At 43.8% G+C, this 25,611-nt stretch overlaps 1 protein-coding gene across 5 annotated transcripts in view; it reads right to left on the bottom strand.

Moving 5' to 3' along the window:
• Positions 1 to 25,611, bottom strand: part of KMT2B (lysine methyltransferase 2B) — a 496,236-nt gene that overhangs the window by 138,102 nt on the left and 332,523 nt on the right. For 4 of the 5 annotated variants that reach the window (XM_033963412.1, XM_033963411.1, XM_033963414.1 and 1 more), the window contains 4 exons: positions 20,846 to 20,941; positions 6,872 to 6,989; positions 5,194 to 5,307; positions 4,906 to 5,090 (listed from right to left, as the gene is read on the bottom strand). In XM_033963412.1, coding sequence (XP_033819303.1) covers positions 4,906 to 5,090; positions 5,194 to 5,307; positions 6,872 to 6,989; positions 20,846 to 20,941 — 513 coding nt within the window. The remainder of the gene's footprint in view (positions 1 to 4,905; positions 5,091 to 5,193; positions 5,308 to 6,871; positions 6,990 to 20,845; positions 20,942 to 25,611) is intronic. The other variant, XM_033963413.1, reaches the window with a different exon arrangement.

Raw genomic sequence — 25,611 nt, 5'->3', positions numbered from 1 at the left:
ACTGCCACCAATGGATAACAGGCCCCAAAGCCGATGCCAACGCCGCCCCATGCTCTCCCTGCTTCGGGCCGACCAGCATTCCTCTCCCCGACGTCAATTCTGCCATCGGAGAGGAAGTTCCGCCCAGCCAGGCAGCGATTGGCTGGCCCGAACTTCCTCTCCGACGGCAGAATTGACGTCGGGGAGAGGAAGACTGATCGGCCTGATAGATCGCCAAGGCAAAGTGAATCCTGGATGATCGACTCACTTTGCCTTGGCGAGCTACCGGTCGATCGCGATCGACCTATTGCACCCCTGGTTTAGGGTGTGTTATCCCAGTCATTAATCTGCCACCACAACTGAATAGTCAAATAGGTTAAGAACATAACCTGAATAGGTTAAGAACATAAGAATAGCCTTATTGGTTCAGCTCAATGGTCCATCTAGCTCAGTATACCATCTTCACAGAGATCAATCCAAGTCACAAGTTCTGGCAAAACCCCCAATAGTAGCAGCATTCCATGCCACCGATCCAGGGCAAGCAGTGGCTTCCCCCATGCCTGTCTCAAAAGCAGACTATGGACATTTTCTTCCAAGAACTTGTCCAAACTTTTTAAAACCAGCTACATTAACTGCTCTTACCACATCTCTGGCAACACATTCCAGAGCTTAACTCCTCTGAGTGAAAAAATATTTCCTCCTATTGGTTTTAAAAGTATTACTCTATAACTTCATCGAGTGTCCCCTAGTCTTTGTAAATCTTGATGAAGTAAGGAATCGATCCACTTGTTCCTGTTCTACACCACTCAAGATTTTGTAGACTTCAATCATATCTCTCCTCAGCCGTCTCTTTTCCAAGCTGAAGGGACCTTCTTTAGTCTATCTTCATATGAGAGGAGCGGGACTGGGACCACAGAAGACATATGCGAATAGGGATGGTGGAGTGGTAGACCCCGATTGATTTTCAGAGGGGTTGTACCTGTCTATATGCCTCCATTGTTATGTTATTCAGATAACAGATTATATGGATTGAGACAACATTCCCTTTTTCGCTTGCCCGAAGTTAGAGATGAACATAAGAACATAAGAATTGCCACTGCTGGGTCAGATCAGTGGTCCATCATGCCCAGCAGTCCATCCATGCGGCGGCCCTCTGGTCAAAGACCAGCACCTTAACCGAGACTAGCCTTAACAGCGCACGTTCTTGTTCAGCAAAACTTTGGAGAACTCTACCAGATCAGACCAGTTTAATGTGTAGTTATGCGTTTTAAAAAGGTTTGAAGACTTATCTGTTTAAAAAATATGTGTTGAAAAAGTTTTAATTTTGCTTTGATGTTTTTAATGCATGATGATATTGTTTTAAATATTCAGTGTGTAAACCGTTATAAACTTGTGTGAGGTATTGGTGGTATACAAATAAAAATTGTATTATTGTATTGAATTGTATTCCAAGTCCTGTGTTGGAACTAGCTGGCTCTTCCGAAAGTTGATCACCCAGCCCAGGCATTGAAGCAGCTGAACAACCGCTCAAACCGCTCGAAACCCCTCAGACTCCGATTGGGCTCTGAAGAGCCAGTCCTCCAGATATAGATGGACTTGTATTCATGGTTTCCATAAATTGGTTGCCACCACCATTATCATCTTGGTAAAGGTCCTTAGCGCCCGAAGGGCAAGGCAGCAAACTAGAAGTACTGCTGCAGAACATGAAATCTCAAATATTTCCTGTGCTCTGGAAAAATGGGGATATGAAGATAGGCCTCCGTCAAATCCAGGAATGCCAAGAATTCCCCCAGAACCACCGAGGCAATCACAGATACACCATTTCCATCCTGAAGTGGGGAATTTTGGGGGTCACATTGACCACTCTGAGATCCAGGATTGGTCTAGTCTTCGAAGCCTCTCTTTGGCATAAGGTATATCGAGTATCTGCTGGAACTCGAGTCGGACTCTGGGACGTGCTGTATGGCCGCAATGTCCAGCAACCTGTAGACCTTGGCATCCACCCAAGCCACCTTGTCTGGTCTCCCCACCAGTGAGTCCAGAAAGAGATCTGAAAAGGGCTGATAAAACAAGTTTGTAGCCGTCCCGAAGAATATCCAGGAGCTAGTGATCGGAGGCAATAAGGCAGGAAGGCTGAAAGTGAAGAATCAGCTGAGGGTCTGGTGTCATAATTGTATCTTTGGGGTAGATGCAGAATGGCTCCCCGAAGACTGTGGATGGATGAAAGGATGATGAAAGCTAGACTGTCCTAGTCCTTGAGAGGACCGAGGCCTATATTTGGCAAGGACTTGGGTTTACAGTCCTACACACTGGTCATAAGGCCATCCAGACCTTTACTGAACAGTAACTTCTCTTTAAAAGGAAGCTTACTAAAGGTCACCCTTGGAGGATGAGTCATCAGACCACTGCTGGATCCATATCTTAAGCATGGAGAAAGAGGACACCAATAGCTTGCTCACTGAAGAGATCATACAAGGCATCTGCCACATAATCCACACCTGAAAGGGAAGATCCTGGAGCACTATAGTGTCAGGATCATGGTGAAGCTTTGAGTGGTAAGCTCTAGCCACAAAGGAAGCGGTCACAGCCGCAATCAGTCCGGAGGCCGTCAAATCAAAGAGCAGTTTGAGCACAAAATCAATCCTATGATCCTGTGCATCCTTCAGCACAACTCCTCCTTCACTAGGGAGAGAAGTATGTTTAGTAACCTGTGCTACAAAAGAATCCACGTTTGGGGACGCAAAACGCTGGTTAAATGCGTCTGCCATCGGATAGAGTTTAGATATGGCTCTAGCGACTCTCATAGGACCTTCTGGCGCCTCCCAATGATCCATGAGCATTTTTGTGATGTCCAGATGATCAAGGAAGGATGAAGATGGCAGCTTTGTGCTACTCATGAGAGAGCATTCCGCTGCTACTTGGATTGCCCCACCTCCAATTTCAAATCCTGGAGGGATTAGGAAATTGAACCAATCAAGGTGGAAGGTTTGAAGAGTCTCCACATTGTGGGTTCCTCACCCAGATCCGGATCATGGAGGTCCGTGATCTCAGCTACATCCCTCGTAGTGGTGGTGCATACCTGCATAAGCAAAGACATGTTAAGTCATCTTGTCTTTTATTAAGGATTCTGTCTCTTAGCCTTTGTTTCTTTTCAAAGCCGATTATGACTGGACTATGCAAGCTCTGACATAGATAACAAATTTGTGACATCTCACCAGCTCTCCATGTGGAACACTGGCTACCTGTAAACAAACACTGCATATTCAAGGCCCTTGTAATAGCTCAGAAAAGATTCACTACAGAAATAAAGCTAGTACATGCAAAAAAAATAAAATATAAAATTTTCCTCTGGTAACAAATAAATCACTAAATCTGATCTGGAAAAGGTATTAATTATTCCCGAGTTACAATGCTTGTTTTTCCTTACAGAAAACTATACACTACTTAGCAACACAAGTGAAAACATAGTCCTCACACACATGCCAATCAGCCTTCACGTCCCTTTTGCCTTCCAAAGAGATACTTCTAGATAACCCTGAAATTTATCCTCTTGGCCCTACAGTCCCAGGTAATAAAATTTCACTCTTCTTTCAGTTCTAGCTGATTTGTTAAACAGCAAACCAAGTCTGCCAAAATAAAATAGTCCAGAATGAATGAACAGTTTATTCTCTCAGCCAGGAAAATCAGACTTCACCAGAAGATGGGGGTCCCAGGCACCATGAATCTCCTTTTCTTGTGCCTGAGATGTCTTTTTTGAGGCTGTACAAAAGTCTTTTCAGAGGTTCAGAACACAATTAATTTGATGGGGCACTGGTGCAGATGCACTAATTCCTTCTTGCAACTCCTTAGAGAAACTATCTTATGACAAACAGTATACAACAGTGTCTCTGATTAGCTGTTACTCCAAGTGCATCCAACCAGCCTGCTTGATGATTCAGCTGCTTCTCTTTTCAGTGCAGAACTGGTTTTCACAGGTAGAGAGAAAATGTTGCCTCCTAAGATTGTTCTACAACTGGGAACCTTATTTGCCTCAGGTCCACATAGTGAACAATAGACAAAGATGTCATTCATACAAGCAATGTCCTTGATGGCACAAAACTGCAAGGCAGAGAATTTTGCAAAAAGTACGACAGTATGGCTCAGAGCATAAGTTAGGCCTCAGGCCCACAAAGGTAACTCAGGAAACACTCCTACATGGAGTTAATAAAGTTTGCTTTTTAAAATTCAAACTGTCTTTGTCAATAAACTCACAATTTCTTTTATCTCCAACCTTTAAATCACCAAAACATGGAGCAAAATAATATTCACTTACCCAGAGAAATGTCCTCTTCTCTCTGAATTTCTACTATTACTCTATCATTTCCATAGCGCTGAAAGGCATACTCAGCGCTGTACATTCAACATGTAATAGACGGTCCCTGCTTAGAAGAGCTTACAATCTAATTAGGACAGACAGACAGAACAAATGGGACAGCTAGGAGTTAAGGAATTTCTTGCAGAAAGAATGGTAGGTATCATACGGTGAGTGGGAGTTAAGAGTTAAAAGCAGCTTCAAAAAAAAGGGCATTTAGCTTGGATTTGAATACTGCTAGAGACAGAGCTTGACATTTTGACTCAGGAAACCTTTTCCAGGCATACGGTGCAGCAAGATAGAAGGGATAGAGTCTTGAGTTGGCAGTGAAGGAGAAGGGTATGGATAAGAGAGAAGTTCCTCACTACAATATGAACAGCATTCAACAGAGCTCCCATCAGTACCACAGTTGGTATACTCCCAACTGCCAACCAGTCCAACCAGTGAGATGTTCAACCTATGCATCTTACTGCCAAGAGATTCGATTACCAAATATCAAATAGGCGCACATGATAACACATTCTGTTGCTCCTACAGCATGCTGGCTCAATGTCTGTGCATTACGCAGGACATACTTTGGGGCACTGCAACAAGCTGGCTGTAAGTCCAGATGTCAGGAGACTCCGCAGAACCTGGTTTAGACCCTCCTTGAGTTCAGACTGTAGTACATCCTTCCATTCTGCCTGTTCGCTTCCTCTACAGGGCTTGCACTTGTACACCACACTGTCTGGGAGATTCGAAAGGATCTCATAGCCTTCATCTATAGAGAAGCGAATACAACTAGTAAAATATCAGCTGTATAAGGTCAGAGAACCGCAGAAAGCCACTGATGTCCCAAAACCAGCCCCAGCAGCATCACCGACCTGACAGACCCTCACATTTGGCATGGACCCAGTGTTCACAACCTGCACACTGTATCATTTTGCTCTCATAGTCATTGTCCTCATAGCAGCAGGTGCAGATGGGGCAGTAGTTACCTGGAGGGAAATCAGAGAGAAATCGAGTTAGCATTGCCTTTTACACTGTTCCTTGCATATGTGACACCCGGGGTCCATCATTTTTTGATGCCCCCCATTTGTATGAAAAACATGATTTTTAGTAACAATCCACACGTCACACAAGAGTGTACCTAGGAAAAGGCAGCATCTTACATACTGCAGTGAGTATAACATCAATACATCCATTGTAAAACTAAACAAGCCAGACTAGTACAGATCAATGCTGCACAGTTAATCCTAACAGAAACACATGTCTTTTGAACACAGAGAACACAGAAAACACCTTTGCCTAGTATGGAATATGCAATCACAAACTAACCCCTGCCCCTTTTACAAAACTGTAGTGCGTTTTTTAGCCACGGTGGTAACAGCTCAGATGCTCATAGAATTCTGAGCATTGGAGCTGTTACCACCACAGCCAGCACTAAAAAATGCTCTACAGTTTTGTAAAAGGGGGATAAAATTGAAATATGTAGACAAAGGTTAAATTGAACCACCACGAAGTTCTGCATACAATGCAACACCACAGAAATAGCAATGCATCTCCCCTAAAGCAAAAAAATAAATAGAAATTTTTTTCTACCTTGTCTTCTCTGCTTTCTGCTTTTCTCGTCTTCTTGTCACTCTCTTCATTTCATCCACTGTCTACCCTCTCTCTGCCCCTTCTATATGGCATCTTCTCTCCTTCTATGCCCCTTCCAGAAACTGTATGCCTCCCCTTCCATCTTTCCCTTCACCCCCATTGGTCTGGCATCCATCTTCTTCCCTTCCCTCCTCCAATGGTCTGGCATCTCTCTCCTCTCCTCTTCTTCCCTTCCCTCTCCCACACCCCCAAGGTCTGGCATTTCACTCTCCTCTCCCTTCCCCCCACTTCCATCAGCAACTGCCTGCTTTCTTTCCCTCCAACCCAATTCCATCCAGTATCTTTCCCTCTTATGTCTCTCTCCCCTTTCCCTGCACACCAATTCCATCAGCATCTGCCCCCTTTCTATTCCTCCACCACCCTTCCATATCATCCTCTACCCTTTCTCTCCCTCCGCCACCCTTCTATGCTCCTTTCTCTCTCTCTCTCTCCAAACCAGCAAGGTCCCGCAATGACTGCATTTGCCGCCTCTGCTCCGGAAGACGTAAGTGACTTTGGAGGGGTGGACCGGCAGATGCAGGGAGAAGCATCAAAGTCCCGCGATGACTACGTCTGCCGGTCCACCCCCTCCGATGTCACATACGTCTTCTGGAGCAGAGACGGCAGACGCAGTCATTATGGGACATTCCTGCACTTCAGTGCGGCTGCCAACTCTGCTCTGGAATAAGTACGGCAGCCGCGGTGAGGTGCAGGTCCCGTTGTAGGGCAGCGCGGGAGGTTCCGGACCTGGCTGGCTATGCACCCTCATAGGGCGTGCACCTGAGGCGGTCTGCCCCGCCCTTGGTACGCTACTGTTCCTTGGTATATCCTTCCTTGATTTCTGCAAAAGGTATACAGTCTTCTGGCAGGCAGTTTTAGGTTGCCTGGGACAAGTTACAAAATAGAAGTAATGCTGCTCACCTTTCTTATATAGCACAGTACAGTCAGGACACAGACTGTAGTCATGGGACCACTCCACATCCCAGTTCTTTCCAGGGGGAATGCCACAATTCTTGCAGCGGATGCAGGTGGAACATACCTGTCAGCACAGAAGAAAAACACAAGATTGTGACCAAAGGAAATCCAAATTATTTAGAAGTCCTCATATCTAGGTGACATTTAGCAGCCAATACAGGTAAACCTCTAACTCAGAAGAGCTTTCAGGATGCTTTTAAGAGGCACTACTACTTTTGACTTCCTGTCTGGTGTTATCACATAGAACCTTCTCATTTAATGTAATAGCTTACTTTGTTCAAGAAATTTGAGAATTTGTACCCTTCTGTCCATGGAGAACACCTGTTTAGGTGACTTAGGCAAGCCCTAATAATAGAATACCTTCAACAAAATGAAAGGAGATGCCAATGAGAAACCACCCAAAATTTGTTTTTGGAGGCAAAGAGCTTTCCAAATTTATACCCAACCCATTTTTTTTTACCCACATACATGAAGACATCCTAAAAACCCAGAAGAAGCCCTGCAGAGAATGTGGCCAACCAGCTTATCCAGGAAGGTGGTTTGCTATCTAGCCCCTGAGGAGCAGTGAGAGGAGATGCTGTGGTGGAAGAAAACCCCACTGGAGCCCAGACATTGGCTTTTGAAGCAGAGGCAGGAAACAATGTGACTTCTGTGACAAAGCCAGCAGTAGTGAATTTAGAGGAGCTGTGGCGGGCTATTGAAATCATGGACTCTAAACTCCAAAAGGAGATGACTAAGTTACAGGTGGATTGTATCTCTGTCAGTTAAAAGAACAGGGAGATGAAATAAAAAAACATGAAGAGCAAATTGCTCAGATAAAAAAGGTAGAAATGGAGATTATTAAAGAAAGATCTTTTATTAAAAAATTTTTGAATATAATAATAACTTTATTCTTCTATACCGCCATAATCTTGCAACTTCTAGGCAGTTTACATTCAAGAGAGCTGGACATTCAGCGAGTTACAATATGCAGATAGTCAGAGGAAAATACAGAGTACAGGAATTTTAAGAAAGCGAAAAGATAAAATATACAGTTTGCTAAGAAATTTCCTAAGTACCTGTTTGGAAAAGGTCATGAATTACAAACATACAGCGAAAATTACAATATACAGTTTGTTAAGAATTTTCAGAGAGGACCTGTTAGGAAAAGGTCGTGGAATTACAAAAAAATACAGTGAAAATGACAGTTTGTTAGGAATTTTTAGAAGGGACATATTAGATGAAAGGTCCCGAATTACAAAATACAGTTTGATTAGAAATTCAGAAGGAGCCTATTGGGAAAAACGAAACAAGAAAAAAGTGTTCAGGGAAGATTTTTGTTTAGGTGATATACTTCTTACCATTTTCAAAAACATTTAAATGGAAAAACCTGCCTGTCCGATAGGCACCAAAGGGGCAAATTCTATAAACGACGTCCCGATTGTAGGCAGCCAACTGCTGCTTAACCAGTCAAAAAAACAAACAGATAAGGAACAACTTAAGATTATTAAATTTTCCTAAATCTCCAGTATTATCTCCACTTGAGATGGTGCGTAAATACTTGAAAGATATTCTAATGATTCCGCAAGATAATTTACCACCTATTACCTCGGCTCAATCTATATCTTCAGGGAAGAAACAGGATAGTTCAACTCTTGTTGATACGGAAAGAATGAATTTAACAGACTTTTTGGAGAATTCCTTGGAAGTAGTCACGGAAAGGATTACTCTCTTGGTGACGTTTGCCTTGGAGCATGACAGAGACTTAGTTTTTAGACTTTACTTCAGACATATGAATAAGTTCTTTGGCTTGGCAATTTGGACTTTCCCAAATATTGCTCAAGTGACACAGAAGAGGCGAAAAGAATTCTTCCTTTACAAACCCAGAGCTTTGGCCCTGGGTGCACCCTTTATATTGAAATTTCCGGCCAAATGCTGTATTTCACTTCAAGGGAAAAACTTTTTATGTTTCGAACCAAAGCAATTGTTGGAATTTATTTTGGCCAAGGAAGGGGAGGAGGAAGGGGGGAGTGGTAATTGGTCCTATAGCTCTTCCTGCAGTTTAAAGAACAGGCTGTTGGGGGTTTTATATCATTGTCTCCTGGGCTGTTCTTATAATTGATATATATTTCTTTATACCTATTCTAATACTTGGATCTCCATTTCTTAATTTTGTGGACTACATAATGTACTATTTCTTTCTTTTCCTTACATTACTGTTGTGAGTAGTGTTAGATTTATTAATTTCTTTGGATTTTTATTGCTAATCTGTATTCAAGTATTAATGTGCTTGTTTAAAATTATGAAAAATTGAATAAAGAAAAAAATAAATTAATGAAATGAGGCCCTGGGCTGATGGAACTAGATTGTAAACCTCCGAGAGATTCTAGAGGACTGAAAGACTAAATCTACTATTATGTTAAATAAGAGCATAAGAATAGCATTACTGGGTCAGACCAATGGTCCATCAAACCCAGAAACCCGTTCTCACGGTGGTGAATCCAGGTCACTAGATACCTGGCCCAAACCCAAGGATTAGAATATTCCATGCTACCAATCCAGGGAAAGCAGTGGCTTCCCCCATGTCTTTCTCAATAACAGACTATGGACTTTTCATCCAGGAAATTGTCCAAACCTTTCTTAAAACCAGCTACGCTGTCCGCTCTTACCACAACCTCTGGCAACGCGTTCCAGAGCTTAACTATTATCTGAGTGAAAAAATATTGCCTCCTATTGTTTTTAAAAGTATTTCTCTTTAATTTTATCGAGTGTCCCCTAATCTTTGTAATTTTTGACAGAATAAACAATTGATCCACTTGTACCCATTCTACATCAATCAGGAATTTGTAGACAATCATATCTCTACTCAGCAGTCTTTTTTCTAAGCTGAAGAGCCCTAAACATTTTAGTCTTTCCTCATACAAGAGAAGTTCTACCCCCTTTATCATCATTTCAGTCGCTATTCTTTGAACCTTTTCTAGTTCTGCTATATTATTTTTTTTAGATAAGGCAACCAGAATTGAACACAATACTCAAGGTGCGGTCGCACCATAGAGCAATAAACCATGGTCACTGCAGTAAATCCGCAGGAATGGAGACATTTGCAACTGGAATAGGATCAAGACCTTTCACTACCCTGCGGGAACAAGGGCAAGGCCTTTTACCGCCCCATGGTAGCGGTGAAAAGTCTTGCTCCTGTGGTAAAAAAAATTGCACCCATTTCAGACTCAGCATCTCCTCCCCAGCTCCTCTTGCGCCTATTTTACCTTCAGGAGCCAGCCATGCCACGATGAAGACAGTAGGAACCCAAACCAAAGCCTGAGATCAATGTGATTTGAAGAATAAAATTTCCAGAGAACAAAAAGTAGAAAAAAATTAAATTTATTTTATATTTTGTGATTAGAATATTTCAGATGAAACCTTTCGCCCAATGTGCAGTGGCAGTCAAAAAAGTATACAAGATGCTAGGAATTATTAAAAAAGGGATGGTTAACAAGACTAAGAATGTTATAATGGCTATGTATCGCTCCATGGTGCGACCTCCTCTGGAGCACTGCATTCAATTCTGGTCTTCTTATCTCAAGAAAGATATAGTGGTGTTAGAAAAGGTTTAAAGAAGTGCGACCAAGATGATTAAGGGGATGGAACTCCTCTTGTACGAGGAAAGACTAAAATGGTTAGGGCTCTTCAGCTTGGGAAAGAGACGGCTGAGGGGAGAAATGACTTAAGTTAGAGAATGACACGGGGAAAATAATCTGTCCCCGTCACTGCCCCATCCCACTGTCCCCGTCACCGCCATCCCTTTCACCACCTTGTCACCGTCACTGCCATCTCATTCACCACCCCGTCCCCACAGCATCCATACAAGCCTCAAACAGGTATGATTTTATATACTTATCTTTATTAACGTATAAAGGGAACATTCTTTACAACTTTACAAGTTAACTGTACAAAAACAAAACACAACCTGTACTTTTAATTGTCCTTATTTTTTAACTCGTGGATGAACAAGAAATCATCCACAATCTCTGGATTCAGTGTAGTTCTCCTTTCTTCCACAGTCCTTCCCGCAATAGAGAATACTCTCTCTGAAGATGTGCTGGTAGCTGGAATGCACAGTATCCCTCATGCGACTTTTGCTAATTTTGGCCAGCTTTCTTGCTTATTTCTCCAAAATCTTAAAACATCAGCATCAACATCATTAACAGCAGCCTTCTGAGGTGATAATGTTTCAAAAAAGTCACTCAGGAAACCAATGGTTCCATCTGTTTTCCTTCTTTTGGAGGGGCCTGGCCCTGGGAGTTCTTCCACAGTGGTGATCTCTGGAAGTGTGGAATGTTGGTCTAGATTTGAAGTCGAGGGGGCTTCCATTTCAACCTCTTGGTACATCTTTAAAGATACAATTGCTTGTGTTTTTGCATCTTCTGGGAAGATAATTGGATTATTTTTCAGACATGGGTGTAACAGGGAAGCAATGCTGTGTAATGGATAAACCGGGAAATAAGTGTTGATTAACTATTCAAAATGTTTCTTTATGGCAGCAATAATTGATGAATCTGTTGCAGTAACAGTCAGATGTTTGAACAACTGAGCACGTGTTGGAAGGACATTGCAGTGGGTAGGTGTTTTATCAGCAGACAAGGCAGTTGTTGCCGCATCAAAGTTGTGCAAGACACAAATTGTGTCATTTAATAGTGCTTCATTCAAATCCAAAAGCAGCCTCTGCAGTTTTTTATCACTATACTCATTGGTCAGTTCTTTAAGATGTAGTAGGTTTTGAGATACTGATTCCAGCATTTTATAGATGCTGTTCCATCTTGTTGGAACAGCCTGTTTAAGGCTAGTCTCTAGCTTGTGATGCATTTTTGAATGCTTGACATCTGCAATGGTGTCTTTTGCAAGATTTATCAGCACACTTACATCAGCAATTGGAGAATCAAAGTTGTTATTGTGCTTCAGTCCATGATCCAACACAAGATTCAAACTGTGGCCTTCGCATGATAGCCACTGTTGATCTTTGAAGGCAGCCTTAACATTAGCTCCATTGTCAGTGATATAGACATTGTTCTGACGATAAGCCCCAAACTCTTCCAAGATTTCCTTGACAGTTGATCGAATATTAGCTGCAGTGTGCTTATCAAGCAGAGTTCTGGTGGCAAAAATTCTTGCATTGTGACAGGAATCTGGCTAGACCTACTAGAATCAAGGAGAAAGTCCCTGTAAGCCCCAGTAAAAACTCTGTGAACAGGTTTAGGAAACATCCTGATCAGTGTGAAAATCCTGTTCACAACTTTAGGAAGGAACCCGCCCCTTTAAGAGTGTCCAGTGCTCAGGCTGATATTGAGAAGGCAGGGCCCTTTAAGAGTTTGTCTAACCCTGCTAGGAGGGGGCGTGGCTTGTTGTCGAGGCTCCCATTTACCGAGCTTTCCTCGTCAGATAGAGAGGAGAGACAGCTGGGACAAGGAGCTGAGCAGAAGCTGGGAAGGAAGCCAGTCCTTCGAGCTGAACCATGGCCAGCACAAGGAAGTTTCCCTGAGGACTGGGAAATGGAGGAACTGGAAGCCAGCCAGACCAAACCAGTTGCAGAAGCCTAGCCTGAGGACTATGACATGGAGTGCCAGGACTATGTCTTGCCTAACTGGGAAGAACCCTTAATGGATTGTGAGTAAGCTGTTAAGCCAAGCAGTTTTTGTTTTCCTTCATGGGAGTTTTGAGTTTATGTTTTTGGAGCAGCTTGTGCACTGCTCTGACTTGTGCTGGGGGTTGAAGAAGAAAAACCGGAGCCTGTCTCTTGGGAGGGTGGCAACACCTGTGGTGTACGGGCTCATCTCCTCCCAGCCTGTTGGGGATTCAGCTCTACCCAACAGGGCCACAGCCAGAGCCAGAGGGAGCGTTTAGAGAGAACCTAGTGTTTGGTGCATGTACTGTTCTGTTAGGCCATGAGTAAGGCCAGAAGGAAAAGTTAAGGGCTTTTGTGTTGATGGACTGGACTGACTCTAAAAGCACAGCTTGTGCCATTGTGAAACTTATTTGCTTCCTTTGAGGAATGAATGGAATTCCTGGAAGCCTATCCTTTTTACTCGTGCCAATTCTGAAATAATGTTTGGAGTTTTGTTTTCCATTAAAGTGTTTTGTTTGAATCAACCAGGAAATCTCAGCGTGTAATTCTTGGAAGGCACTGAGAACTGTGTTCCACTACCTTTATTTAAACTTTGGGACTGGGATTCAGCAAAGCAACTAGGCCTAGCCAGGATCCTGTCCCATAGCGTGAAGATGAAAATTGTCATCTACATAGTGTGCAGTCACGGTTATGTATGGCATACCAGTTCCATCTTCAGTCCACAGATCAGTTGTAATGGCAAATTTATTTTGCTGACCAAACACCTCAGACAATGCAGCCTTTTCTTTTTCAGCAACAGCAGAAATATGTCTGGACACTGTTCTGGCAGAGGGGAGTACCAGATCAGAAGAAACTTGGCCATATTTTGCACCAATGGAAATCAACAAGTTAGCAAGGCGAGCGAATTCAATTCCCTCGACCATAGAAAAATGTCTGATGTCCATGGCGCACATCGAAGCAACTGCATCAGTAACTTCTAATTTCACTGCTGTAGGCAAGGTTCTGCATTCCTCCTTCTGATTCTCTTTATGTAAAAAGTCCTTGATGCTTCTCATCACAGCAGTATACTTTTGCCCACTACAGATTGCTGCATGTGATTTCAGGCCACTGGTACCATCACGCGACCTCCACCTCAATGCTGTCTTGCAAGTCTTGCACATGGCGAAACCGATGCATTGACTATCCACGTAGATGACAAGAAATTCCACACTGGACTAGCTCCATTATTTTCAATCAGAGACAATCGATTGCTTTTTGTAATGATGAGATTCTGCACAGTACTTTTATCCATGATAGCTTAGAAAAAAAACCGCACACTGTATGAATGACCAAACAAACAAAAAAACAATACCAAAAAATAGCAGTAAATTACAAACTGCTACAATGGATTGAATTCATTGTAGCAGTTTGCCTCAATCATTGTCTTAAATATAAATGCTCACCTTTGCCGAATGACAATATTTCTTTCAATGATAATGTTTGCCGAATGACAGTATCTTTCAATGATAAGCTTTAGTCAAACAGCCCAAATTTTCTTTTACCAAGTAAAAATTTCCTAGGACCGACACGAAAAAAGGAAGTATGGTTATGAGACAGTGTAATACACTAAAAGATTAAACAGGACATTTACATTTATTTATCGTTTAGAAAGCATACAGTAGATCAGGGGTGTCCAATGTCGGTCCTCGAGGGCCGCAGTCCAGTCGGATTTTCAGGATTTCCCCAATGAATATACATGAGGTCTATTTGCATGCACTGCTTTCATTGTATGCTAATAGATCTCATGCATATTCATTGGGGAAATCCTGAAAACCCGACTGGATTGCGGCCCTCGAGGACCGACATTGGACACCCCTGCAGTAGATAAACTTGGCACCCAAAAAGAAAAAAATATATATAAACACAAAAACAAACACATATGTTAATCAATATGTACTACTACTAATCGTGGAGAAAAGACCAACCATGAGACCTCATCATTGCTCTAAAAAACTGTACTTATAGATTTTGAAAGCATCAAGTAAATAAACCACTCAAACATGCTGTTTGAAAAAGGAGCACTGAAAATGGAAGATGGAAAATAGAGAATGACATGGAGACAAATATTTCCCCATCCCCGCAAGTTATTTTCCTTTCTCATCTGCACAACCCTGCACAAGGGGGTAAAACGCGACCTGCTAACATGAAATCTGGTTTTTAAGGACATGCCTTCGTGCAATTCTGCCACAGCAAATGGACTTTGTTTGGTGCATTTGCCAAGGGAGAATCGCTACTGTGGCTTTGTAATAGGGGCCCTTACTGAGTAAACTCCATAGTCACCTAGACAAGTGTTTCTCAACTTCGAGCCAAGTACCAACCAAGTACCCCAGGCCAATCTCCACCCCTGACCCCATCCCCATCATAATAGTACTAATTGTAATGCAATTGTATGCATTCATTTTTTATGTACACTACACACAATATAATCATTATTAATTCATTATGGTAACCACAAAATTAAAAGAAACACAAAGCACACTGTATGCAGAGAAAATGTTAATCATTAATATTTGTTTTATTTTTCAAAGAAGTCAAGGCAGAAGACTTTAAAATATACGTCACCTCAGTAACAACTATAGAAAAATAGACAAATATAGTGCAAAATGTAGACAACAGATATAAATTCTCAAAACTGACACATTTTGATCACAAAATTGAAAATAAAGTCATTTTTCATACAATTTTTCCCCAGATCCAGTGTCATTTTCCTTTTCCCCTTTGTACCTTGTAGGTAGTGGCACCACTACTGTAACCAACTACCACCACCTTTGTTCCAGGGATCCTAGTATCTCTCCTCTATTATCATCTTCGTCAGGGTCTCTTCCCCCTCTGTCTGCTCCTCCCATAGTCCAGCAACACCTCCCCCCCAATTAAGTCCAGTATTTGTTCTCCTTTCTTCCAAGTCTTTTTCTGCCTCTATCTCCTGCCTTCCTTCCTTTCTCCCTCCCTCTTTGGTCCTGAATCTTTCCACCTCTCTGCATTTTCTCTCTCTCTTCCCTCTAGACAGTAGACACCCCCAAGTTTAACTTCTGCCACCCACTCTTCTGTCTCCCCTTTGTTCCAGGGGTCTATCTGTCTCTCTATCACTATGTCTTCCCCTGCCCCAGGGCCTGGCATCTTTATTCTCTTCCTGCCATTCTCCCCGGTCTCCCCATCCGCGACAGAGGAAAAGCCCAAGAGCAAGCCTGAATTGGGAGTCTGATTTTTTATTTTTTTGAATGATTCAATTCAGCAAGAGAGAAAAGATACCAGCACAGCAAATACACAAGAATCACTTAGGGTCTCTTCTATTAAACGGCACTAGCAGTTTCTAGCGTGGGGAGCCGTGCTGAATGGCCCACGCTGCTCCTGACGGTCATAGAGTTCCTATGAGCATCGGGAGCAGCGTGGCTCTCTGCGCTAGAAACTGCTAGTGCCGTTTAATAAAAGAGGGAGTTAATCCGCTTTAGTGCTGCCTGATTTCCGGTTCAAATCGATTCACCGATTCGAATTGGGTGAATCGATTTGAATCGGTTCATTTTGTAAAAAATTTGGCCTGGCCGATTCAGTGACCAACCCTCCTCCCCATGTCTCCTAAAGCACTACCTTTGTTGGCCATCCACTGCCGTTCCTGCTTTAAGGGGCGAGGGGGAGGGTCTGTCTGGAAGTGCTACAGTATCCTCCAGCTCCCCCCCTGGCAGTACTTGTGGCAATAGTAGCAGCAGCCAGTACAGTACTGCATCTGAAAACAGCAGAACTACAACATCTAGCATGCATGCAGCCTGTTCGATCGAGAGTATAGAGGTGTCAAGCCTATGTCCTCTACCCAAGCAGCATAGAAGAGACGGCCACCTATTGAATCCTTTACCTGAAACCTCTCGGCATCTACAATGAAGCGCTTCCCGTCCAACTTTGTGCCAGCTCACAATTTATGGAACAGATCGAAGGAGTCCATGCTTCCCCAGCATGCCTGAGAGGGGGGTGGGACTCCGAAAGGACTGAACGGAAATGAGCTAACAAAAGCAGGGTGAAGGGCGTGGCAGTCTGCAGCTAATCCAGCAGGAGCAAGAAAAGTAGATAAGGGTTTGTTTACAACGAGCTAAGGCAGCAGCAAAGTTTATTTATTGTGTGCATAGATTATTATGGTAGTTTGTTAGTAAATGAATTCCTCCCGTCCTACCCATGGAGTTTTATGTAGAAAAAATAAGGATAATGGTTTTTGATATACTGCCTTTCGCTGTTGACTAATTATATGGAGGCACGTTCTCTGTCCCCAGTGGATTCATAATTTAAATAAATGTGCCTGGAGCAATGAAGGCCCAGAGTCACAAGCAGCTGCCGTAGGATTCAAACCCAGCTCCCTAGAAAGGTGGCATAAAAATCCCAAAATTGTCTCCCATCCCAATGAGCCCCCTCCTTTAGATGTCGGGTAATCTTTCTACCTTGCTCTCTCAGTACTTGCTTCTGCAGAAATGTCCTGTGCATGCTTGAATTCTGATAAGGGGTGGGTAAGAAGAGCAGCTGCTTAGGGAGCCCAATCAGGTTTGGAGCTAGAAACATCATGTTGGCTCATCCCTATGAAGAAAGAAGGAGACCCTGGCAAGCAAGTTATCAGAAGACAACCAGAGCCTGGGACCAACATGATTTTAATAATGACCAGACAACAAAAGGTAGAAACAGTAATTTTATTTTCTGTTTTGTGATTACAATATGTCAGATTTGAAATGTGTATCCTTCCACAGCTGGTGTTGGACTGCAAACGTGAGCTAGGATTTAACAGAGAGAGGAAAAGTTTTTTGTTTATTTTGTTTACACCACAGGACCAGTGTGGGTAGGAGAAGGTAAAGGGGGTGAAGAGGCTATAGAATAAACCCACCAGGATGTTTGAAAAACAAAACAAAACACCCTATTGGGCAGAAAATCGAATTGAAAAATCGATTCAATAGGCTGAATCGAATCAAAATTTTTTTTTCCTGAATCGGGCAGCACTAGTCCACTTATTAGAGAGAAAGCAAACGCCAGCACAGAGCAAATACACACAAGAAAGAATCACTACTTAGTCCACTTATGAGAGAGAGGGCAAATACCAGCAGTTTCTCAGCCATGCAAGCTTTATCATTGATACAGCAGCAGCTCTAGCTGTAACCATTAGCTTCCTTAGCCTTATCTGATCCTCATAATTATTATAAAGAAATCTCCCAATTGTAGGCTGTACCGTACATAGAGAATGGAGGGAAATAGAGGAAGAAGAAAAAAAAAAAAAAGATACCAGCCACGAGATAAAAAAGGGGAGTTGGATTTGGGTTGGAGGGTGTTCTTTCCTTGCTCCCGAGTCCGGTTGAGCTGATCGCGAGGAAATCCAAGATCAGCTAATCTTGGATTCCCTCGCGATCAGCTCAACCGGACTCTGGAGCAAAGAAAGAAACTCAGCCCACCCACCCCTCCGGGAACCCTGGGCAGTCAAGCAGAAGGAAAGTGTGGGGTCGCAGCCCACCTTACCTCTTAGAACTAGTTCTAGCGCCAAAGTTTCCAGCTCTGAGTCCGCAGTTTTTGTCGGTGACTCCAGTCCAGCGACCTGTCCTCCTGCTCGCAGCTCCGAAATCCTTCCCAATCGCTACTGCTGAACCACTACAACCCATTAAATGGGGTTTTCAAAATCATGTGTGGCAGTAGAGATTGGTCCCCTCACTGCCTGAGCAGGAAGAATTGACCCAATCAGGAGCCAGTACATTAAAGGGGGAGGAGTCAATGCGGCAACAGCACAAGTTGGCGATGAAGACAGCATGGCCACCGGAGGAACTTGAAGTCCAGTCACGGTAAATTATGGTTGCGAAGAAGGGGGTGCATTTATCTGCGGTGACAAATCTTTTCACCCTTCTTGCGGGCGGTGAAAAGTTTTGTTCCCGTCTCTGTGGCGATTTGGCCTATAGCGCCTCCATGGCCCGTGGTCAAATCGCAACCCACCGCGGCTTCACGTGGGATTCGCTCACCGTGTCCTTCTCTAATTGAAGTCTACAAAATCCTGAATGGAGTAGAGCATATACAAGTGGATTGATTTTTCACTCCATCAAAAATTACAAAGACTAGGGGACACTCGATGAAGTTACAGGGAAATACTTTTAAAACCAATTGGAGGAAATTTCACTCAGAGAATAGTTAAGTTCTGGAATGCATTGCCATAGGTAAGAGCAGATAGCGTAGCTGGTTTTAAGGAAGGTTTGGGCAAGTTCCTGGAGGAAAAGCACATAGTCTATTATTGAGAAAGACATGGGGGGAAGCCACTGTTTGCCCTGTATTGGTAGCATGGAATATTGCAACTCCTTGGGTTTTGGACAGGTACTAGTGACCTGGATTGGTCACTGTGAGAACGGGTTACTGGGCTAGATGGACCATTGGTCTGACCCAATAAGGCTATTCTTATGTTCTTAACATTATAACATTCAAACTTGTGAAACCAACACTAACCATATACAAAGTTCATAGCTATCAAGTAGAAACTTAAACCAAACTGTATGGTCTTGAGGATTATCCTATGCATTTTTTTTTTTTTTTTAAATCCTCTCAGCTCCTCTCAAAGACAGAAAATTCTTCAAATCCAGACTGATCTTAAGGCAGAAGGTAGGCGAAACCCATTCACAGGGCAGGGTTTCAGGACCACTAGACACATCTAAAAGAAATAAGATTACCGAGCGGGATGCTGAGTAGATCCCCTGAAGCAGGATGTCCACCACACACAGGGGCTCCTTCTCGCCCTCAAAACACAACACCGAAGAGACCTGAAGAATAACCTCTTGGAGCTCTTCCCACTGAAAGATGCCACCACCGACACATCCTCGCCAGCTGGTGAAACTAAAAAAACCTCCACCAGCAGCTTCTGTCCCCACCAAGAGGATCCTAGAGGTATCCCAAAAGGTTCAGGTCCTCATCAAGAGAAAACTGTCAAAGAGACCCTCAGCTGCTTGGACAAGAGAGGGGGAAGACGGGGACGAAACTAGTGCTGAGGGTGTTCAAACCAGAGTGGACATGGCAGGAACCCCTCTCCCCCCCCCCCCCCCCCGAGACAGAAGCAGGACCCCCAGCTGCTTGAAGACAAGCCTTGCACAAGGCTAAAATAAAATCAGGGGAAAAAAACCCTGGCAGCCCAATGGGACTCACTTCCCCTCCATCAGTGCCGGCATGCGAGGCACCCGAAGCCGATGAGGATTCCCCTTCACGCCAGCCCTGGCTGTTCGAATCGACCTCACGCCTGGCTCACAATGAGCACTTTTACCCTTTAAAAGTGCTCATTGCGCAATACATGACCTAGCTAAGGGAAAAAGTGCTGGTTAGCAATAAAACAGCAATACAATACACTGAAGGCTCCCTTCAGACCGACACTGCCTCAGGATTTTATTTTCCAGAACAGACTCCACTGGCTCTCTAAGCTATAAGCCTTGCTGGTATCGGCTGCAAGGCTTACAGCTGAGGCACCTCTAGAAAAAATATGGGTAGAGGGAGGAACTCAACTCGTGACCCGTCGAGTGCGACACCCCTGAGGTTGGACAGACCTCCGAAAGGGTCCCCCCTAAGCTCTGTCCGGCACCAGACAGGGACAAGAAGACCACTATGCAAATTCCAACAGGCCTACACTAACCCAGGGATGAGAGCAATATCTTATTGAGAGAAAACTGGTCAGATAAGGGGGAAGCACAGCTACTTGCATTGCAACCAAAGGTTTTTGTCTCAGTCTCCACCTGCTGGTCATGGTGAGGTATTGAAGCTGCACCGGTCTGGAGAGGTGCTAGAGAAAAGGTGGTCTGGATACCTTCAGAGAAAGTCCAACTGATAAAGCTTGGGAATCCTCATTAGCTAAAAGTATTTATATGTTCAGGTGGGGGTAGGTGGGGTAGAGAATTTTGTGTCCACTCACTTTGGGCTCAGGCCCACCCAAAATTGGCTGTTTGGCTATGCCACTGCTTCTTTGCAAGAACCATCTTCCCTCTTTAGCTTTTCTTCCCCACACAACAATTAAATTACAATGTAAGTCACAGAAAGATGGTAAAAAAAATCCACGACCAAATTCCAATAATACACCCTTTCATCCTAAACTCTGGCCTGTATGGGTTACCATCAACCTCCAGCTCCCTATCCCCCATCCCTAGACTACACACAGTCTACACTATTTTCTTGCCAAACTACCCTGAAATGGCCACTGTCCTCTAGGCAGAGTGTTCAATCTAATTTTAGTTTTTGGATAGTGCTAATTTCCACAGCTACCAAATATTTACACACTGAACTTCAATGAAGGCTGTGTTGGAACTTACCCAACCTTTCTTCTTCTGGAAGGGACTGGTGGTGTAGTTGGGGCCAAGGCAAGCCAAGTGGTAGGAGTTCCGGCACCTCTCACATTCAAGTAGTCGCTGAGCATGTTAAAGTCAAAATAAAGGAAATTTGAAGGGGGAAAAACCATGTAGAAATCTATACTTCAAAAAGTTACTTGGCTTCTGCCACACAGAGAACTCACAAAGCTCACTGTCACCCTTCTTACTGTGAAAATCCTGCTCTTCCTACCATACACATGGCATTCCTTATTCACCCTCTCAATATGAGTCCTTACCTCAGAAACGGAGTTTCTCTAGAAAGAGGAAGTATAAGGAGAATGATAATCGAAGAGGCCAATATAAGAAGAACAAACTTCGAAAAAGTTTGAAGGGATGTTTTGTTTTTATTAAAACGGATGCATGCACACGTCACAGAGTCAATTATTTTGCTACTAGATTAAAGTAACAGTGTGATAACTTGACATTAGAGTAAAGGACACTTGGGCACATAACACCAGTGAATATCTTCTGAAGTTAGTGGAAGGTGTTTTAGAAGATTTTGAAATTAAAAAGGAACAGGTACAATGTACTGTAACAGATAATGCTTCAAATATGATAAGCTCAATTGAGAAAATGAATAAAGTTGATGAAGAAACCACACAAGAATTAGAAAATTAAGATACCATTCTTGCAAATGATCTACAAATGACACAAATAGATGAAAGCAGTGAATCTGAAACTTTAGAAGATATTGTTGAAGAAGAATCTAAGTTAATTACAATTCAACATATGTTTTATGATGTACATACACTGCAACTAGCAATAAGAGATGAATTGAAAGATAGTCATGCAGCTATGTTTATTGGCAAGTTGAAGAAAGTGGCTGTTGCAGCCAGGATCCCTAAAACATATACTATTCTGCAGAGACATGGTGGAAAATGAGCCATTCTGAATCAAGCAACACACTGGGGAATCACATATTTGATGACAAAGCGTTTGGCTTGAACTAAAAAGAGTCCTCTGCTCCAACTCCTCCACGGAGCTTTTTCTTTCAAGCTCCTTCATAGAGCTTGTCAGATCTCCCTCCTGCTGCAATCGGCAGCGTTTTTCAGAATCGGGGCCTGCTCCTCCACGGAGACTCCACCGAAACTACCCCCTCTGCAGCCGGGCATGTGAGCCAGCTCCGGCCCCCCAGGTCAGCGAAACCACGTGGATTTAACTAAGGGAAGGGCTCCTGGCTGAAGCTGCAATCGGCAGTGTTCAGAGTCCTCTGCTCCAACTCCTCCATGGAGCTTTTTCTTTCAAGCTCCTTCACAGAGCTTGTTGGATCTCCCTCCTGCTGCAATCGGCAGCGCTTTCAGAATCGGGGCCAGCTCGTCCACGAAGACTCCACCAAAACTGCTCCCCCTGCAGGCGGGCGTATGAGCCAGTTCCACCCCCCCAAGTCGGCAAAACCACACAAATTACACCAAGTGAACGACGCGCAGCTGTTCGGTGCGCCGGCTAAGGCGCACGGCAAAGGATCGTGCGCTTTAGCATGCGCTTTTGCGAAGCGTCTTGCAAAATGTCTGAATTCCCAGTCCACAGAATTGTTTCTCCTCTCTTACTATCAACTGTATGTTCTATCCACTGTATGTACTATAAACTGCATGCACTATAAACTGCATGTACTGCATGCATGCCTGTTATCGCACAGTCTGCATCTATAGCTTGTTATCGCATCTATAGCCTGTTATCGCATGAAAAACCTGTTACTGCATGTATAGTCTGTACTGCATGTTTAGCCGCATATATAGCCAGTTACTGAATGTTTAACTTGCCATCGCATATATAGCCTGTGTTGCCCATCACTGTTGCCGCATTTATAGTCTGCTACTGCTTGTACAGACTAGTTACCACTGTTCCCCAGCTAAGCACCACTCCGCGTCTATTTTACTAGTAACATATGCTAAGCCCCACCTCAGTCTGTATCTCACTATTAGCTATTGTTAGTCCCATCCGGCTGTACCTCTCTAGAATCAATTGCGTGCAAATTCTTCCTCAGTTTTTCGTCCCTCTCCTGTTTCCCTCAGTTCTCACCCAACTAAACTCTCCTCCCTCCTACCTGGCAAATTCCGCCCAAACCCCTCTTACTGGTTTCTCCTTGTTTCCCATCATGAAACCACCTTTCTGGCTCCTCCTTCTACTCTGCTCTTTCACCAGCATTTCTCACTGCCTAAAACCCCTCCCCCCCAACCTCCCCGATTCCACATACTCCAACAACACCTGCCCTGGCCTTAAAATTCCCATACTAGTATGTACCAGAACCCACCCTTTCAAAAAACACTTTGGAGTCAACCACTCCTCTTTAAAGCCTGTTCCTCCAGCCAACCTACCCAACCTTACCTCTGACTCTCTCACCCCAGTCCCAATACTCTACTGTAACGCCAGATCAGCCTGAAACAAGACCCAAATACTAAAAGATTTACTTGGAGACTTTGATCCGGGTTTCTTGTGCATCACAGAAACATGGATCGAAAGAGATGATTCTTTAACACAAAACGAACTTTGTCCCCCTGGCTACTATGGCCTCTTCTCACCCAGAACCAACCGGAAAGGAGGAGGCCTGGCTCTGCTTTATAAATCATTTTTTGATGTCCAGCTCCTTGAAAAGGGCAGCCTTGCCTCTTTAGAATTCTTGCTAGCTTCAGTCAACGAATAACTTCATCCCTACCCATTAGGTATCCTGTTACTTTACCGTCCACCTACCCCCTGGAACAAATCCTCTGAACTCGTTCTCGAGACCATAACAAGGGCCTTCCTAAAATTCCAGAGACTATTGATCATTGGCGATATTAACCTCTACCTAGACGACAACACCAACAAAGATGCAACTGATTTCAAAGACTTCCTCACCTCCCTAGGCTTCACTGCTCCTCCGCTCACCACTACCCATGATAAGGGGCATACTCTAGACATCATCAGCTTCCTCGACCTGACCGAACACAAAACTTCTGCTGAAGAGGCCCGTTGGGAACTTGTCCCCTGGTCTGATCACCTTCTAGGCTCCTTCTGCCTTCCCATTTTCATGTCCTACCTTGGCACTCCTCCCCGAGCCACAAACTCGATCACCTACTGCAAAAAAATCACGAGTGAATTGTTCTGGTCCCAATTTCTCAACCAACTTCCTCCTTTTCCTAGCCATACCGACCCTGATTCTAACTGGCACAACTGGGTAACCCTTTCCAAGACCACTTATTGTGCTCTTTCCCCTTTATCTACTAAACCTATCTCCTATTCCCGCAAGGCTCCCTGGTATCTTCCATACCACAGGGAATTGAAGCAGAAATGCAGAGCACTGGAGCGTAAATGGAAAAAAACGAAATCCCCCTCTGACAGACAATCCTGGAGAGACAACATCAAGTTCTACAACACTGTATTGAAAAAAGCAAGGAAAAATTTCTATGGTGATAAAATCACCAGATCAAAAAACCAAAATAGTACATTGTTCAACATCTGGCAAAAAACGACTCCACCTTTCCCCTCTCTCTCCCATCCGCAAATGACCTAGCCAAATTTTTCAAGGAAAAGATTACTACCATAAGGAGTTCTTCCCCCCCAACTATTAGATTACAACTCTCTGCCTCCCAACGACTCAACCCTATCCCTGCTGATAGATCCTGGACTGCCTTCGAACTCGTCTCCGAACCCCAGATCTCTAAACTTTGTCTCAAATTGAAATCCTGAAAATGTATCCTAGATCCTTTCCCATCCTACCTTTACAAAAACATTCCGGGCAGGCCATCTTCTCCCTTACCAGTCTTATACATACTGCTCTACTATCAGGCCTGCTCTCCACAGAAATGGGACACATTGCCTTATCCCCTCTTCTGAAAAAAGCCGATCTCGACCCTTCCTCACCATCGAACTACCGTCCCATAGCAAATATCCCTCTCCTAACTAAACTGCTTGAGACCATAGTCGCTACCCAGCTCTCTTCTTACCTAGAGATTCTCCATTCTCCACCCCTATCAACATGGCTTCAGACCCAGCTTCAGCACCGAGTCCCTCCTAGTTTCCCTAATATCAAAGGTGCAACAACTACATTCTCGAAACAAATTCGCTGTTCTTTTACAATTCGATCTCTCTGCTGCTTTCGATGTCGTCCACCACGACATACTACTTTATCAACTTTCTGAGATAGGAATTGATTCCACCGTCCTAAACTGGTTCTCAAACTTCCTTCACTCTCGCTCCTACATTGTCAACTCAAACGGCACCACGTCCGTTCCTTGGTCTCCTTCTTGTGGTGTCCCTCAGGGATCACCCCTATCCCCTATTCTCTTTAACATCTATATGTCCTCACTGAAGCTCCTCCAACTTTCCCCCCTTGAAACAATCTACACATACGCTGATGATATCCTTGCCTTTCTTGAAACAGACCAGAACCTCACCAACCTCCACGAAAACATTACATCTTGCATAAGGAGACTCCACTCCTGGTCCCTCTCGGTACAGATGAAACTAAACGAATCAAAAACAAAATTACTCTGGCTCGGCCCAAAGTTAGAACACCTGCCTACCCTCTTTGCACTACCCACAGGCGCTGCCTTACACCTTGAGTTCTCAAGCAAGGTCCTTGGCATCATTATTGATTCTTCTCTCTCCCTCAACGACCACCTCAATTCCTTGGCAAAAACATGCTTTTTCAGCCTCCACATGCTAAGGAAAGTAAGATCCTGCTTTCGCCAAAAACATTTTGCCGTCCTCCTTCAATCCATCATCCTCTC

This window comes from Geotrypetes seraphini, chromosome 11 (assembly GCF_902459505.1).
Source record: "Geotrypetes seraphini chromosome 11, aGeoSer1.1, whole genome shotgun sequence".
In the NCBI taxonomy this organism is placed as follows: domain Eukaryota; kingdom Metazoa; phylum Chordata; class Amphibia; order Gymnophiona; family Dermophiidae; genus Geotrypetes; species Geotrypetes seraphini.
Note: the sequence above shows the minus strand (reverse complement) of the source record. Positions and strands in the feature narration are given on the sequence as shown.